The sequence below is a fragment of the Atractosteus spatula genome, chromosome 17, assembly GCF_055471065.1.
Source record: "Atractosteus spatula isolate fAtrSpa1 chromosome 17, fAtrSpa1.hap1, whole genome shotgun sequence".
Taxonomy (NCBI): Eukaryota; Metazoa; Chordata; class Actinopteri; order Semionotiformes; family Lepisosteidae; genus Atractosteus; species Atractosteus spatula.
The window spans coordinates 13,583,494-13,600,059 of NC_142722.1; the positions used below are offsets into that span (position 1 = coordinate 13,583,494).

Genomic DNA, 16,566 nt, shown 5'->3' on the forward strand with positions numbered 1-16,566 from the left:
GCAGCTGTGCCAGGCTGGAGAGCAATGCCAGTTCAGGCACGTGCCAGGAATCGAATCTTCCATTCAGGTGTCTGGGGCAGCTCTGACTCAACTAATCCACATGGAGACCAATAAAATCTCCGGGACCATGCTTAGTGCTCAGCACTGTCAGACTGACACAACCCCCTGCCCTTCAGGTCACTTTCCACTGTTAATAGTACGAAGGTCAGCGACCTTAACATTTTAAACCAGTGATTTTTAAAAGGGGGAGTACTGAAATCCAGGCAAAATCCTGGATTTTACATCTAATGCAGTCACAATTTCAGCCATGTGTGCTTGACACATCGAAAATAAGACTATAGCAAAATGCCAAGCAGAAAACAGTGGATTAATTTAGTGCACCATCCTGTCCCGTACAATATGCTGACAGTCCAGTAGAATAAATATATTTTCTGCAAGGGGTGGTCGCATTATAAAATTATAAAATTTAGTATTTGACTCATGCTACTTGGAAGGGCTCTAGAGACCTAGATGTAGTTTATTTTGATTGTTTTGTATCCCCCTAATCAAGCAGGATCAGCAATCATTTCCCAAACCTCTGACCGCTCAGGGGCAAAGATCTGCACCACCCCTGCGCTTCACCCAGCGGCTCACCTCGCCTTTCTTCACCGTCATGGACTGACGGCGAGGGGTGATCTCCTCGTTGATGCTGGACAAGAAGTTCTGGGAGATGCGGAGTGCGTCCTGCAGCAGCGGGTGGTCTGGGTGACCGGAGGGAGTGTGCTTCAGCAGATCCTGATCCAAAACACACAACACACTGCCTTGAACGGCGGCCACCGCAAAGACACCCCCCTGCGGAGACGGAGCACTCGGGACACATGTCAAACACGCCGCTGCTATGAAGGAGGAACGTAAGCACAGGAACTGTGGCTATCTGCCACACGGTTATGCAGGAAATGGAAAATGAACTCAAAGGCTCCCAACAGCTTTCTGTTGCTCAGTCAGAGCCTTGATTGAATTACATCCAAAATATAGCCACACACCTCTTTACAATAACGAGTTTATCAGCTGCAGCAAAATGCCAATGAAGAAATATGGTAGTATTTTAAACAATCCCATGTATTTTACTGAGTGAAGGAGCATTCCTTTTAATAATAAATGCCTCATACTGTATGTCCTTACTCTATGTGCACTGCAATGTCTACAGACGGTAGCCCTCAATTGTAATATGGGGAGATGAAAACTGCATTACTTGTGCAAAGCCAAACATGAGATTTTAATTAGAAATCGAAAGACCCCAGGACATCTGCTGCAAGGTATGTGGACATAACACATGGGAAAAATCTTTGCTGTCGGGCTGCTGCATTTCTCCAGAAAAAGCAGTAGCCAACCAGAAAAGGCTTAAAGCACTAACACACTTTTCCCTCTGGACCAGAATTTCCAAACCAATGTCCCGGTACAGTATATGTGCCAAGTGAGGTGCAGGCCTTCAAATTAGACCTTAAACCAAGATCCTCTGGTCATTAAACATTCCAAGGCTCTGTTCATAAGTTTAGGGGTGCTAACCCTGGAGTCTTAGTTGACTTCCACTCTGAACCTGTACAATCTGGCCTTCCCAAATTTCCTCCTTAATCCAAAGGGTGCCGTCAGTTCTCACGCTACCTCGAAGTGCAGCTGTTTAGTGCGGCTGCTGGTGCAGAACGACTGCAGCATGTCACCCCATGGGTGTCACTTTTCAGTGGTGATGAAGTGGATCCCCTCCTTTATGTGAAGCACTTGGGATAATAAGCTATTTACATGCAAGCTATTGTTAATTTGTATTATTAATTATTAATCAGTGTTTGAAAAGTTTTTGTTTTCTACTATAACATCGTGGGAAGTGGGGGACTCTTGTGGCTTATAAATCGATTTAAGTTTGCGCACCCCAGATGTTCTGACTGCGTTGTTCACATCTGTTTTTACTTACATGCAAAACCAAAGTGCTGCGGGTTACTCTGTCAACGGGCTTGTAGAGGAGAGCTGAGCAGAAGAAAAAAGATCTCAGTACACAACCAGAATGTAAATCCTTAATTACAGATGAAACACAGGACTACAGTAATGTATATTGGCTCTTGCTGAACATTCATCCATCCATTTTCTAACCACTTCTACCAATTCAGGCTCAGACACCGGGACACAGACACAGAAGTCTATCAGGCTTCCCTTTATCATCCCATGGGGGTAATTATTTCATAGTCACATGTAAAATGGGCACAATAAGTTGCTTTCCCACAGGTTCACACCCTTCATGTGTAACTAATAATACTCATCCATGGCGTGAGGGTGTCTGTCCAGAAGGGAAGAGGACACTTACTTTCCAAAGAGTTCTTGGAGGTTTGGTCCTTGGAATCCTTAGTACTTCTGACCTTTAGATTCTGCATAAATGCAAGAACAAAAAGTCTCGTTATGCAGCATCATCTCAAAAGAATTAATGACCTTTGAATAGGTGAAAAACAAAAAAAAAATCAGTAGGATCAAAAGAATAATATCTTTAAAGGGCAGATACTGTAAGAGACAAAAGCCATCCGACCTTCTCATATACTTAAGAGGAAACCAAAACATTCATGCATGCGGTTTTGAAATTTGCATGTAGTTTGCAGATCACCACAATGATCTTTAGAGAATATCACATTAAGATTCATGCATAATATAAACAGAAATTATAGAATAAGATTTATCCTCTGTGCGACGTCAGAACGTCTCGAGATTCCTTTCCGAGTAAATTATATTCTGCAGTCTTTTTGAGGTCAGTATAATAGGGATGTAAATATTTTCTTTTGCACAACACAATTAATCTCCAGCCCTTATCCTGGAGAGCCCCAATCCAGCTGGTTTTCATCTTTAATTTCCATCCCAGATACCACCGATACTGACACTGACACTGGCGCGCGCGCACACACACACAGGTCCACTAGCTGTTACCACACACATGGAGGAATCTTCATAGTTCCATGATTCAAAAATAATTATACATAAATAAATTAAGCTTCATGTAAATGTGAATAAAAAAAGACCATTCTCTATAGCAGTGTTTCTCAAACTGCTATACAGCACCTCAGGCAGGACTTCAGATAACTGGCAAAATTCTGAATGTGCATATACTTTCTGATCCCTCAGCAAAACATCTAACACCACCGACCAGCAACACACCTCTTTTCTGATGCACTGATTTATCCAGTGCTTTATCCACAATCCTAATATGTATCACAGCCACCAACTCATATACTCGAAGAGAACAGTAATTTAAAGATTTTGAGCATTCCCTTACTTTGAAAACTAAGCCACCTGTATATCAGGATTTGTGTCCAGCAAAGTCTTCTCCTTGCTTAACCTTGACAATCCAATCAAAATAGTGGTGTACTGTAGAAAATTTTCATTTCTAAAATGTCTACAACATACAACGTGAAGGTTTAGCAATTTCTATGGACCATGGTGTCTTTTTTTAGGTACTTTGTGGCCAAAAAATGAACATCTTATTAATATTAATAGTAAGAAGAGTAAGACTAATGTTTTAGTAAATTCATCTTACAGGGACTTTACTCCTGGAAAACAATGCTGTGATCTCAGAATGCACTGAGAAGGCTCATTCACGTAAGCAATTTGGTGCTATCCCATTTAGGGTACTTATCTTTCCTGCAGTAGATAATATCCAGGGAAAAGTCTGGAAGTCAATACCATACTTTACAGGAGAGAGTTAACTCCCCGTGCAGAGAAACCTCTGGAGGAGGGATCAGTCCCCGCCCCTAATCCTACTCCTGATGACGTCATACCTCCGAGATTTCAGCAAACTGCGAGTTGGCCTGGCAGCACTTCTCTGCAGTTTCCACGGCAGTCTCGTAGTTATCCACAAAGGCCCGGTACAACCCAAGCTGGCTGGCCTGCAAAAGGGAATAAAAAACATATCAAAAACTGGCAACAACCCACAGGACAGAGAAACCACTTGCAGTATCGGAAAGGAACTCAGTATGACAAAGCTGTAAAATAAAATTATTTTTCCATCTTTATACTGTATATAAATGTTAAGAAAGGTACGAAGTAGAGGATGCCAAACTTGAATTTGCTGTTGGTTCATCTACCTATTTTTTGAAAGATCCTTGGTATCTGCTTTCATAACATGGCTAGGCTCTGCTTCATAACCCTACAATAATGTAAATAAGCAACATTTTCTTTTAATATATAGAGGTTAAAAAACAGGAACAAATTCCTGCACTCCCAACATGTTTCCAAAAATGTTAAGGAGTGATAATGTATAAAATTATACAGTATGGGATTGAAGTTTAAAGAAAAAAAAATAATTTAGTCTTGTTTTACAAAACCTAATACAGTATTGCATTTTTCTGAACTGATTGTTGTTTTATTGTGTCTCATCAATTCTGTGTATGAAATATTACAGAACATTTGTTTTTTGTTTCACATCTGTTTTTGTGTCCCGTTTTCCAGCTGACGGTTTTGCTTGTTGGCTATAAAATGTAATTTCTAAATAAGTAAAACTAACAAGTTCCCTCTAAAACAGTCTCTGTCAAATTTAGATGAAGTCTTTTTTAAAACAAAACAAAACAATACTGCAGCAAAGTCAACTATTCTAATTAAAACCTATAAAAGCAGAACAAAAAGCTATAACATGAGGGTCATGAAAGGACTAGTCCCTAAGGCAAGAATATCCCCTTTAGGGCCTAATCCAGTTACTATGACAACAGAAGCCAGACATGCAGTTAAGAATTCATGGGTCTAAGTATTGTGTTTTAAAACCTCAGCCTCGTTTAGAAAAAGGAACAGGGATTTCATTTAGTTGTCTGGAGGCTTTAGCACAACTCAGCATATAACTCAGTGATATAATTTACCTCTTTCTAAATGAATTCTATTTTAATAACAGAAATATATAAATACAAAAACTGACAAAGATTAAAAACGTGAAGATGGCTGTGATAAGGAGATGAAAAACAAGACCATATCTCATTAGAAATCAAATGGATAGACTTTCAATATTTTTTTAAATAGCTCAATTTGTCTTAAAAATTAACTCTGTGCTTTAATCCAGACCAAACCACTACAGTACTACACACTGCATTAATTCTACACATGCAAATGAAAATAACTCTAGCCATTACATCTGCATCAGCAGTGTTATAAGAAAAACATTGCTGATTTAAGCAGTTTCCTTCTTAACCTTCTTTAAGCACTTGGTTAGACACAGCTTTGTAGAGTGTTTAAGCACAGGTTGAGACAAAACAAATGGATAATTCTCTAAATTGGCGGAAACGCTTTGTTCTGTGAAATTACTTCTACAATTGTCTGCAACTTGCAAACTGCCCAAGTGGAAAGTTTTCCTTCAATGTAAAAGGTACTGTATATACCAGGTCTAGAAAGCTGGACACGCACAATGATCCCATTTGTACAGTCATTCTCCACTCTGCTTGGTCCCCAGAGGTAATGGGTTAAAAGATCCAGTGGGCCTGATCCCCAGCTCATTCAACATTACCCCAGCAAGGCTCTGCAGTCAATTTAATGGGTCAAAGGTCACACAAACCAAATTACTGGTCATGAAGGAAGCAAGAAAAGCCGATTCAGAAAGCAGCTCATTTGTCAAGGTCTGAAATGGAGGCACTTGGAAAGTCAGGGGTGTCTTAAGGGAGGTTGTGCTTCTAAACTATTTCTGTTAAATACACACCTTCATGCTCCCTAGATCATCTGAAACATGAGAAACTGTCAGCAGCCAAATAACCCTGCAGCTCACAACTAGTAGCCCACTGAAGCTCAGCAAGTGTGAGCCTGGTCAGTACCTTAGAGGGAGACCTCCTGGGAAAGCTGAGGCTGCAGCTGGAAGAGGAGTTAGTGGTGCCAGCAGGAGGCGCTCACCCTGTGGTCTGTGTGGGTCCTAATGCCCCAGTATAGTGACGGGAACACTATACTGTAAACGGGCGCTGTTCTTCGGATGAGACATAAAACCAAGGTTCTGACTCTCTGTGGTCATAAAAAATCCCAGGGCGTTTCTCGAAAAGAATAGGAGTGTTACCCCAACGTCCTTGCCAAATTTCCTGTTGGCTTTTACCAATCATGGCCTCCTAATAATCCTATCTATGAACTGGCTTCATATGTAGTCCCTGCCCAGGGTTTGAAGCATGCTGAAAACAAACATTTCTAGTCTTGACGAACTGAAATATCAGCTGCGAGTACAGAAAACGGCTTTCTTAACACATCTGGAAAGCAAACATTATGTTAAAATATGATTATATCTACCTCTGCACCTAACACCTAATGCAAAGAGGCATTTAAAGAATACAAATGCAAAATGTTGACATGTTTTAGTGCTTTAGAGTTAAAAAGAAATCACTTCCAATCTTAGTGTGCACAACAACATTCCATCTAAAAATATATTTCCTTCATTTTGAAAGAAATATTCATAATAGCAATTTTAAGACGCTGACATATCGTTCATGAAAGTTTCTGGTTACTTTTTCTTTTTATATCTATCACCACTGGATGCATCAGAACAATATTTCCAACATGGAACCTTTTTTTATTACTGTTTGGAAAGGATGTTGGAGCATTTGTCCTCAACTATGCACAAGCTTGCTTGTCAGCACAGTCCCACAGTTCTGATCAATAGCAGTATTGATTTAACAGTGATTTACAGTACAAGAAAACCGGGAAACAAGATATGTCAAGCTGCAGGTGCTCACAAATTCAAATGGCAAGTTTACCATTTTTTCCCACAGTAAATAAAGGTCACATACAGTACAGAGCCATCACAGCATAGTGTAGTCCAGAAAGACCTATAAGGTAAAAAAGAAACTGTATCTAAATTTGTGCTGCGCTTTTCCACCTCAATGTTTTGCCATGTCGCCTGTGACGAGCTGACCAAATGGTGGGGAGGTGCCAACACATCGAAGACTGAAGCTCCCCTGTCCAGCTGGAACAGGCTGAGCTCTAATGAAAGCCTAAATGAGAGGTAGGAACGGAGTGTCCGCCTCTTCATCTGGCAGGTTAATCCGTTCGGGCTTGAAAATGATCCCTCAAGAAAACAGGGAGAATTGGCAGCACTTTCTTGAAGAGGCCTGGGCAGAGATGGATGCAGAGCAATAACAGTTTAATAGAGCAACTGCTGGCTAACTCTGTGCAGGAACAGAAGTCTCAAAATGAAAGGCCCCCTTAGCCATCTACTGCATGTGTGACCTAGCGCTGGAAGTGAATGAAGCGATCTCGCATTTACACAGACTTCGGTGTAATTAAGGACGGTGGAGGTCCTGTACACGCTTTAAATGCATGGTTTTGTCTCCAATCCAATGCAGTTTGATGCTTCACACTATATGGTGCAAACAAATGCGTGGACTGATAAGACAAACTGTGAGGTTTGAAGGAGAGCTTTTTTGCTTATACAGGAGAGGATGCACATGTATTCACACTGCTGATAAATACCTTGAAAGTCCCTATTAGCCCACTGAACACTCAAACTAGCAAACAGTTCATATGCACACCAATCGTCTTAGTCAGAGAACACCTATACCATCCTGAGTCTGGGAGGAGTCCAAAGTCAGGATCTGTATAGAGGGAGGAATTTAAGTGCTAGACAAATGACTGATTGGGAGTAGTGATGTTAAAAATTAAATAGGGTTATCCAGCTGAGAGGGCTAGACACAGAGAAGCAGACCTTTCATGAACACAGCAGTCCAATCCTTTTAAGAATTTTCTGACACCCGACATCTGCACACAGCTAGAGAATGAACACATATTTCACATCATAACTACACATCTGTTCATGCAAATCTACACACAATAAAAGATAACAGGTTTGAAATCCACAGTGCCTGGTGATAGCTTATATAACAAGAGCCCAGAGCCTGCAAAAACTAAATGAATCACACAGCTCAGTAATGCTTTTTTTCCCAATTTCCCTGAGATCCCAGGACACACATTATACAAGCAAGAATGATGCAGCCTAGTCACTGTGAGGATGCCAGTCAAAGACTAGGCTCTCAGAACGCTGATGAATGTTCTGTTCCAGTAAACTGGCAGGACACAGAGCATGCCGGAGAGCAGCCGTGACCAGATGAATATGGGTCACCTCAATTAGCAATCTGGATTCAATTCCCACCATGATTACAGTTGGATGCTAGTAGCTGAAAGAAGAGAGTCTGCTTCTTGTTTGATATTTTGTTTTTATTTTGCTGCAATTTCACTCTCACCCCCAACCTTTTTTCCCCAGCTGCCTGGTAGCAAGGCGCTGCCAATTGTAACCGGGTCTGCGACAGGATCAGGTAAAGAGAGAGGCACACCGGCAGCCATCTGCTGCACAAATCAAAAATCCCAACCACAGTGCTCCGTTAGAACAGAAGTGGCTAATGAAGACAGATGTCAAAACGTCAGTTTCTAGACACGTTTTATATCTTTAAGCTTCCCAAAGGAAGTGCTTGAAATGGCAGTTAAAGGGAAAAAAAAACAATAATAAAGTACAGTATGTTTCTGCAACCTCTAATGTCACATGGATGGATACAGCTCTAATCAAAGCTACTGTCATCATGTTGTCATCATACTGTCATGTTAACTGAAAACTGGTGTTATTTTCCAGATATCTACAGTGTTTTTATTCTATACTCCAGAGATGTGATTTTACAATGAAAAAGCCACAAGTGGTCAGCAATTTTGATTCCAAGTTAAGATAAGGCAGAGTATAAAAGGGAAATAAAAACTAATGAACACACTGCCATAATAAAAATGAATACCTCTCGAAGACAGACAGGAAGGAAGAGTTTGTTGGGGTCGGCCCTAAAATCTCCAGAACAAGCCTTTTCTTAATTATAGGGGATAAAGTGTTGAGCAGCCAAACATTAAGTGACATTAAGCCATGATCTCATCAAGCGTGTCTGTGGAAATCCCAGAGTAAACTACAAGCCCTGCTCCATCACAGCCCTCGCCACGGCAACAGGCCCTTTAACAGGCCTTCCTGTTTGTCTTGCTCTTAACCCCTACACTTACCAGTTCCCACCTCACCCACTGTGCTCGAAACCAGAGACACTGTGTCTGTCCTGCGTTTACAACACAAAAGCACAGGGATGGTGATCCCTTGACGAGATTTACTGTACAGCGACGTCTGCTTGCTCGTCAACGTTCGAGGCAAGAAAAAAATCAACCCCCCCACAGACAGAAACCACCAGGCCTTGTTTTTTTCATGTGAACACAAAACCTCTCTCCTCTCAGAAAGATTAATAAAAAAATCGCACAGCAGAGGAAAAGGTCGCGCGAGTTCAAATACAAAAAAAAAAAACAGCCCATCATAGAGTCTGCACAGCCAGGCCTGGAGTCGAACCCAGGACCGCAGCGCTCTGAGGCAGGAATGCTAGTCACTGTGTCACCTCGGCAGCCACCCATTTTAACACACACACCGAAAAACCTCTGTTCAATCTACATCAGTAGCCTGTCTCTGAGTGTCCCGAGATTACCCAATAAAACAGAGTGCTTCATAAAAATTAAATCTGAACTTAATTGCTGCGACATACCCTGGAGGTAGCATGGCTGAAGGGTACACTCTGATAAAAGTCTCTAATGAAAGGCAGAAAAATTAGGTACTTCAGTGAGAGGAGAACTCATTCATTTAAGTAATGCTCATAAAAAAATGTCGGGCCTTAGTTTTAGTTTAACAAGCTAGAATGCATTCAGAGACAGATTTCTGACGCACGGATTTCAGCACAATCAATCAAACTAAGAAATCTTGAACAAAGCCGTCTCTCAGAAATGATCTTTTTCCTTTTAGTAGCTGCAATACAGTCTCCTTTTATCGGAAAAGAAAAAACTGGCACAGAGGGAAGTCAGTTCAGTAGCTTGTAAAGGCGCTTGTCTCTGATATCTCGACATCTAAATCAGCTCAACTTGAGTCATCAGAGGCTCGTTTACTCTAAACTGCCTTCCCGGAGCTCGTTAAAGGAAGCCTGCTTGAGAGAAATTACAGGCAACATCCTGTGATGTGACTGTGCTAACGTCAGTTTACTCTGTGAATGAAGTGACTTTTCTTGGTCTTGGATCTTATGGGACAGGGTTTGTTTTTGTAATGCCTTAGTTGATATAACAAAAAGCAAAACACCAAAATTATTCCAGTAAATGAATATTCGGCAATGAATAATGCACACAAATCAGCATCTGAGGACATCAGGATCAAAATGTAAGGCAGTTAAGGAAGGTCACCTGGGTCAAAACTCCTTCTGTGTAACTCAGAAATAGGACTGCTGTCCTTATCAATATCTATCTTACAAGGAAAACCTTTAAGAGGTTATCGTGTTTTTTAATTTTTTACTGGGATTTATGGAAACAGGAATATTAACTAGCTGTGGCTGTTTCACAACACTAGAAAACAGACCTATCTAAACAGAACTCTATAAAGTTAGGATTCACCATTCACCATTATTAGGGTTCATCAGCGTGGCATAGCTAACTAAACAAATTTAACAAGACATGTATGCTTGCAAATTATTTATGTCTAGCTTCTGATCAGAGAGCTACATAGTTTATATAACCACTAGCAAGCAGGTTATGCCTACATTATACGTGATTTAGATTATTTATTCTCTTCATGTGTGCACTAAAATTAATGATGGATCTTTCCAGCTCATTTTCTTGCTAGTTTATGTTTCCCTAAGATTTTTATGGATTAATAATACATCAACAAAATCTTGAATGTTCCATTTGTCCCAATTAAAAAGGATCTACAGTACTTTCTGACACTGCAGAATATGTATGTGCTCATTGAGAGGCTCTGCCAGAGTTTGTGTGCCTGCACACACCTTTGGCTTCAGAGAGCAGGTTGGAGAGAGTGTGACACTCACATATTGCAAACGTTTTCACCAAAACACTTGTACTTCTCGTAGAAGGATGAGAGCCTGTCACAGGGAAACAGGTAACTTCGAAGGCAGCAGTGAGTTTATTCCTTTACAAATAAACTACTCTTAACTTGCAGAGAAGCCTGGTGCCTCAGGCCTGAGGAGAAAATGCTCATGAAACGGTGACAGTTTTTTGCTACTCTTAGAATCCGCCTGGACCGGCTGCCTGGCTCAGCAATACGCCCCTTGGCAATGTGCTCCAGGCTCCGGCTCTGGAGTGGGGATGTCTCTTGTTTGTAGATAAATAATTACATTTTATTAGTCGCAGCAGGTGGTTGGGGAATGTTTTCCACCAATCAATTACTGCCCAGCACCATCTGCTTTCTTTGCTTGCCTGCGAGAGGGGCTTTGAGCACTATAATGGCACTGACTCCCATCTGCACTCCTAGAGAGGAAAGTCACCTCACAGAGAGACGACTCCTCAGGAGCCATTGTGTGTGTGTGTGTATGCTCTTCTGTACATCTGCTGGTGCTTCAGACAAAAAGAGATATCAAGGCAGCTACAGGACTTGAGGAAAGGGACCTGAGGCTGAGAATGGGAATGGGAACTACAGGAATAGTTCATGAGGACAAAGCAGACAGTGCAGAGCTGAAGTGTACTGCTCCAGTCCTATTTTATGCTTTTAAAGCCCTGAATGATCTAACTGAACTAATTATTAGCTTAATCAGGCCAGTTTGACAACTTCTTACCAGATTTCTGGGTACACCCATTAAGCCTATAGAGCCCTATAAAACGATGAATTACAGCCTCCCCACTGTACGGCATTTTATTAACTTCAATTAATAAAACCAAGACAAACCAGTATCACAGCACTCAGTTGCCAAGATGACAGGCTACACTGTAAAACGACCAAGATTTAGGACATAGTAATTACACTCTGTCTTAACACTTTTTTAACTTACTGGGGAAATATATTGGTCACAATATATTTTATCTATAAGTAATATATAAGATATAGTATGCATAATTGTATTACATACTACCAGTATATTCTGACTATATGTAGATTTGAATGAATTTTAAAGTTGCTGTCATTTCTTTTACTAGTTTATGCTGACACTTCATGCTAGCCCTATACTGGTCAAGCAAGAGGTTTCTAGTCAATATTTCAGAAGAGCTCCCTCCTCACCAGTTTCTGGAACAGGTCTCCAACGCACTGGTGGTGGCTCCACTGTTGTACTCGGGGCAGAAGGCCATCGTAGAACTCGCGGTGGATCTCGTAGAGCTCAGGCACTTTGAAGAAGATGGTCTCGATCTGCGGCATGGTCAGCACAGGCTGAGATGTGGTGGCGGCGGCCTTCAGCGGCTTCATGGGCTGGACAGGACGCAAAGACAGGAGGGGGTGGGAATGAGAAGTGGCCCTAGAGATGCTCCCAGGTGTCCCAGGACGGGTGGAAAGGGCAGAGCAGCTTGGGAAGAGAGGACAAGCAACATCTGCCATTTTAAAACCAATTTTAAATTCTGAGCACGAGGCAGGATAAGGTACAGTAAGGCCCATTTATTCCAGCTTCTTCCACAGGGCACAATGTACAGACACCGCTGGACACCTGTAGTTCGTAATTCTTTGTTCTCTCTCTCCATCAGCGGTGAGTCTAGCGATGGAAAGAAAGCGAGGAGGCGGGGTGCTGAGCCCTCTTCCCCACTAGCTCCTACCCCTCCTCTGAAGACCGCATCGTTACTGTATGTGCTGCACCAGATTTGTCAGATACTCAGCAACCGTAACATATCAGTTCTGGCAGCTTGTGATTCATACTAAGGAATAAAAAACAACTTAATCAGCTGGCAAATGTGAAACAATGTTAAAAGAGGACATGAAATTCAACATTGGCTTACAGCCGGGGGGGGGGGGTTATTCGCACCATAAACAGCAGAGCTATTGCTGGAGAACATAGCACAAGGTAAAGATTGTCCAAGAAACTGGGCCAGATTTAGGGTGGATTTAGATTTGCAGTGATGTGTGTACTGATGTTGGCAAACAAGCAATTAGTTTACATCACAGGAACCTATCCATTTGTAGAATGTGATTTTGGCCAAGTGTGAGACAGCACTGTGCAGAGGAGTAAAGTGAAAATGCGAATTTCAATGTTAAGTAGGAACAAGTGAAGATTTCAACGGAGAACAGTCCAGTGTAATTCTGGATCAGTCACATATTGCATATATTAATATGTAGGAACTTAAATCAATGTGACTTTTTTAAGTGTTAATTTAGCACAGGTTTCTAAGTCTGTCCTCCTTTGATAGGGCTGTACAACCATCATCTATCCTGGAATTTGAAAACAAAATGTTTTTCTTCTGTTTTTTACTACTTGTTTCCAACAAACAGTGCTATTAGCTTGTTGGCACTCTGCTTTTACCGTGGTCATCAATGATGGGTTTTTTAAACAGGTGCTTCAGAAGTCGTAGAAGACCATGGGATGAGATTTTAGAAAGGCTGGCACATTTCTCACCAGCAGCAAGGCCTCCAAATGGCTGAGGTATGTCTCTTCACTGGCCAGGATCCCAGACAGCACCCACTTGCGCATTTCCAGGCCTTTCTCCAGGTCCAGCTCACCCTGCGAAAGAGAAAGATTTGGGATGAAGCAGACTTCCTCACACCTCACGCACACAAAGCATGTAAAATGCACCAGTGATGGTCTTGCACCATCCTTCCCCAGTAAGTGAGAGGTGATCAATTCAACACTTCAAAAACAGAGCAATCCCCTTCCCAGTGTAGTGTCCAGCAGGTGAATGCCCAGAAACCTGTAGTTAACCACAATATTTTAGAACACACTTTCTTTGCCATGATGATGCTCAGCATACAGAAGTGATGTTAAAAATCAATGCTTTCTGGCACAGACAACTCTAAGTTAATGCAATTTGCACAGAAGCATGTACGACATGAGCAGAAATCCGCTTCATCCCGGCACCCTGCACCCACTCCAGAAGGAGCACAGGTACCCACAGGGCTCAGCTGCTGCGGCCACCCTGCACAGGAACATCTTCCTCTTGTATTCATTCATCACTTTTGATTTGCTCAAATAATAAAATGGTTCCATCTTTGTTTGACTTTCTTGACTGGAAAAAATAAAAAATAAATACATGAAAAAAAACCTTTCAGGAGCCTGTCATTTTGAAAAGAGTGGGAGCTGGCAGCCGGCTCACAAACCGCCCCCAGGGCAATGTATCAGATGTGCAATCTTGAATCTTCTCCCACTGGAGAGGAGAGGCGGTTTTCCGAGGCCGAAGCGAGGCCGAAGTTTGTGTTCCTGTGGTCCCTCCTGATCTCCCACCCTCTTCCAGCCCATTTCCCGTTCTAACAGTGCTGCGATGCACCCTGGCCTTTGGGAAGTGTGACTGGGAGACTTTCTGGTGGCAGAAGCAGTGTGGGATTTGAATTACAGGGCTGTCCAAACTGTGCAATAACATAAGGGTGAATACTAATGCATGAATCCACGCTTTGCATGATTTATTTATTTATGTGCACCCTGTAATACAGTATAAGCATGTGATATGTATTTAAGCAGACATATCCTAACCGAGACAGAGTAAAAGCCTACAGTATGTTAACTCATTCTGGAAAGCTAAGAAACACTCTCGTGTGCATTTCAAGTGTAAAACATGGTATGCTCTGTCCGTTAGTGACACAATATTAAATGCCAAAAGTGACAAACTGATTCATGCTTTTCAATGATTCAATTTGCTACAGTGAATTATAAATGTGCAGCTTGTAAGTGTGAGGGATGCCAAAATCACCTAAAAAGTACAAAACTCCTGCAATGCAATGTGAAAGGCACTTGATTACAAAGAGTATTAGATTATTTCTGAAATGATAATACACCTTTCTTTGCTATTATCACCCACAACATTCCTACTCCTGACACATTTATATTTAGATTAAAATGCATGCAAACAAGATTTATTTACTTTTATTTCATTGTGTGGAGTGTGCAGGTTAGAAGTCTGTTCATTCAGAATAAGTGGACTAGTTTAGTTTAGGTGTCATGCTGCACTAGCCTTAAACGTCTGCCGTTATCCTTAATTCACAGAAATTAAAACATTCAACACAATTTTTTTTTCTGTCATAAATAGTGTTGTGTTCTTAATTATTGAAGAAACAAAGGATTGCAAATATTTATTCATACTTTCTAAGATAGATACTGCAGCCGAACCTGCCATCAGGGACACACATAGCCCTCTAGATAATCATAATTTATTTATAAACTGTTCTAAATAAAATATTCTGAATTTTAGATACAGGAAAGTGATCTTAGATGATCTAACAACGCTTACATCTCATGTGCTTTGGGAATCTATTCTGAGACAGTTGAATTTGGGTGTTTGCTTTCTTAAACATGCATTAAAAACCCCAAATGAAAGAAAAGCTCATTGAGCTATATGACTGTGTTTTTAAAAACATCTTGAATCATCAATTTCCCTACGGGATTAATAAAGTATTATCTATCTATCTGAAAATGATACATCTACACGGTCTCATAGACAGTTTATTTAATGTTGTACTAGTATAGTTACAATCATATTAAATTATTTTGCCTGATTTTACTTCAGGTCATATTGTACAGTATCAGTGCAACATTCAGCATTCTTCAGGGCATGTTCCTCGAGTATGTGCAATGATGTACTAAAGTACAGACTGTATGGAAAAGATTATACTATTATAATATGCTTCTTATAGCACTGTGGTTTCATTATGAGTGTTCATATTTATGAATAAGCCTTTATTGTTAGGGAGAACTGTGTCATGTATTTGTCACATGTAACATTTTTACAATGTCTCCTTGCATTAGTTTATTAGTGATGCCATATCACAAAAACAGTGCAAAAGGCACTTAGCTGCATAAAGCACAACCTCAGGCACTTCCCTGCATATGGAGCTGCAATGAATTATTCCCAGAAAACTCTGCTCATACCATCGATAAAGATGCCCAGGGCTTGCCCAGATCCTAAACACCGCTTGAAGCTGCACCTGCTTAACAAATTGAAAAGCCTGACAGATGAAATTAAGCATACCCTTAAAATGCAAACTGGCTAGCATGGAGAATCTTAGATAATGCAACCTAGCAACTCTGCTCCATAAACTGCTGCTAATTTCAATCACCAGAATAAAACACTGATCTCACTGTAATGTTTATTACTGCTGCAAAATCTAAGTTTACATGTCTATATCCTTTTAAGGTATCATATAATGAAGCAATGTACAGTAACTCATTTACAGCAGACAACGTTTCTTGCATGACATTAACATCCACTTCACTAATTTTAGATTGTACCATACTGGAATGTACAGTACATTGCTTCTTTACTGCTGGTTAAACAATCTCATTATAAATTACTGTACTCCTTGTCTCTACTCCTCTCCCACTCAATGCTGCTTTCTCACAGCATCTCTTTTTCTCATTAGAGTAACTGTCTTCATTTATTACTGCCATGAACCCCTGTTTAATGACTAATTCCAGTGCCTGTACAGGTCTTGGTGGAGCACAAGAGGGGAACTGTCTTCTGCTGGCTCAAACTGTAAAGGCTGTAGTTTTACATACGGTGTTTATGCTTGCCGTTCTATAACAACACCCACAATAAATAACAAAATTGGACAGAAATCAGGACAAAGCCTATGAATTATTTTTCTCAAGCACACTGGAGAATTAAGATGCGTGCTGCCACAGTGGTGAAGGTGTTCGTGGC

General features: G+C 41.0%; 1 protein-coding gene across 4 annotated transcripts in view; it reads right to left on the reverse strand.

The window, feature by feature from the left end:
* The window catches only part of LOC148819176 (breakpoint cluster region protein-like), a 117,397-nt gene that overhangs the window by 38,415 nt on the left and 62,416 nt on the right, over window positions 1-16,566 (reverse strand). For all 4 annotated transcript variants that reach the window (XM_088935928.1, XM_088935926.1, XM_088935927.1 and 1 more), the window contains exons 3-8: window positions 13,335-13,439; window positions 12,017-12,202; window positions 3,789-3,896; window positions 2,333-2,393; window positions 1,946-1,998; window positions 634-774 (exon numbers count right to left, since the gene is read on the reverse strand). In XM_088935928.1, the coding sequence (XP_088792054.1) occupies window positions 634-774; window positions 1,946-1,998; window positions 2,333-2,393; window positions 3,789-3,896; window positions 12,017-12,202; window positions 13,335-13,439 (654 nt within the window). The remainder of the gene's footprint in view (window positions 1-633; window positions 775-1,945; window positions 1,999-2,332; window positions 2,394-3,788; window positions 3,897-12,016; window positions 12,203-13,334; window positions 13,440-16,566) is intronic.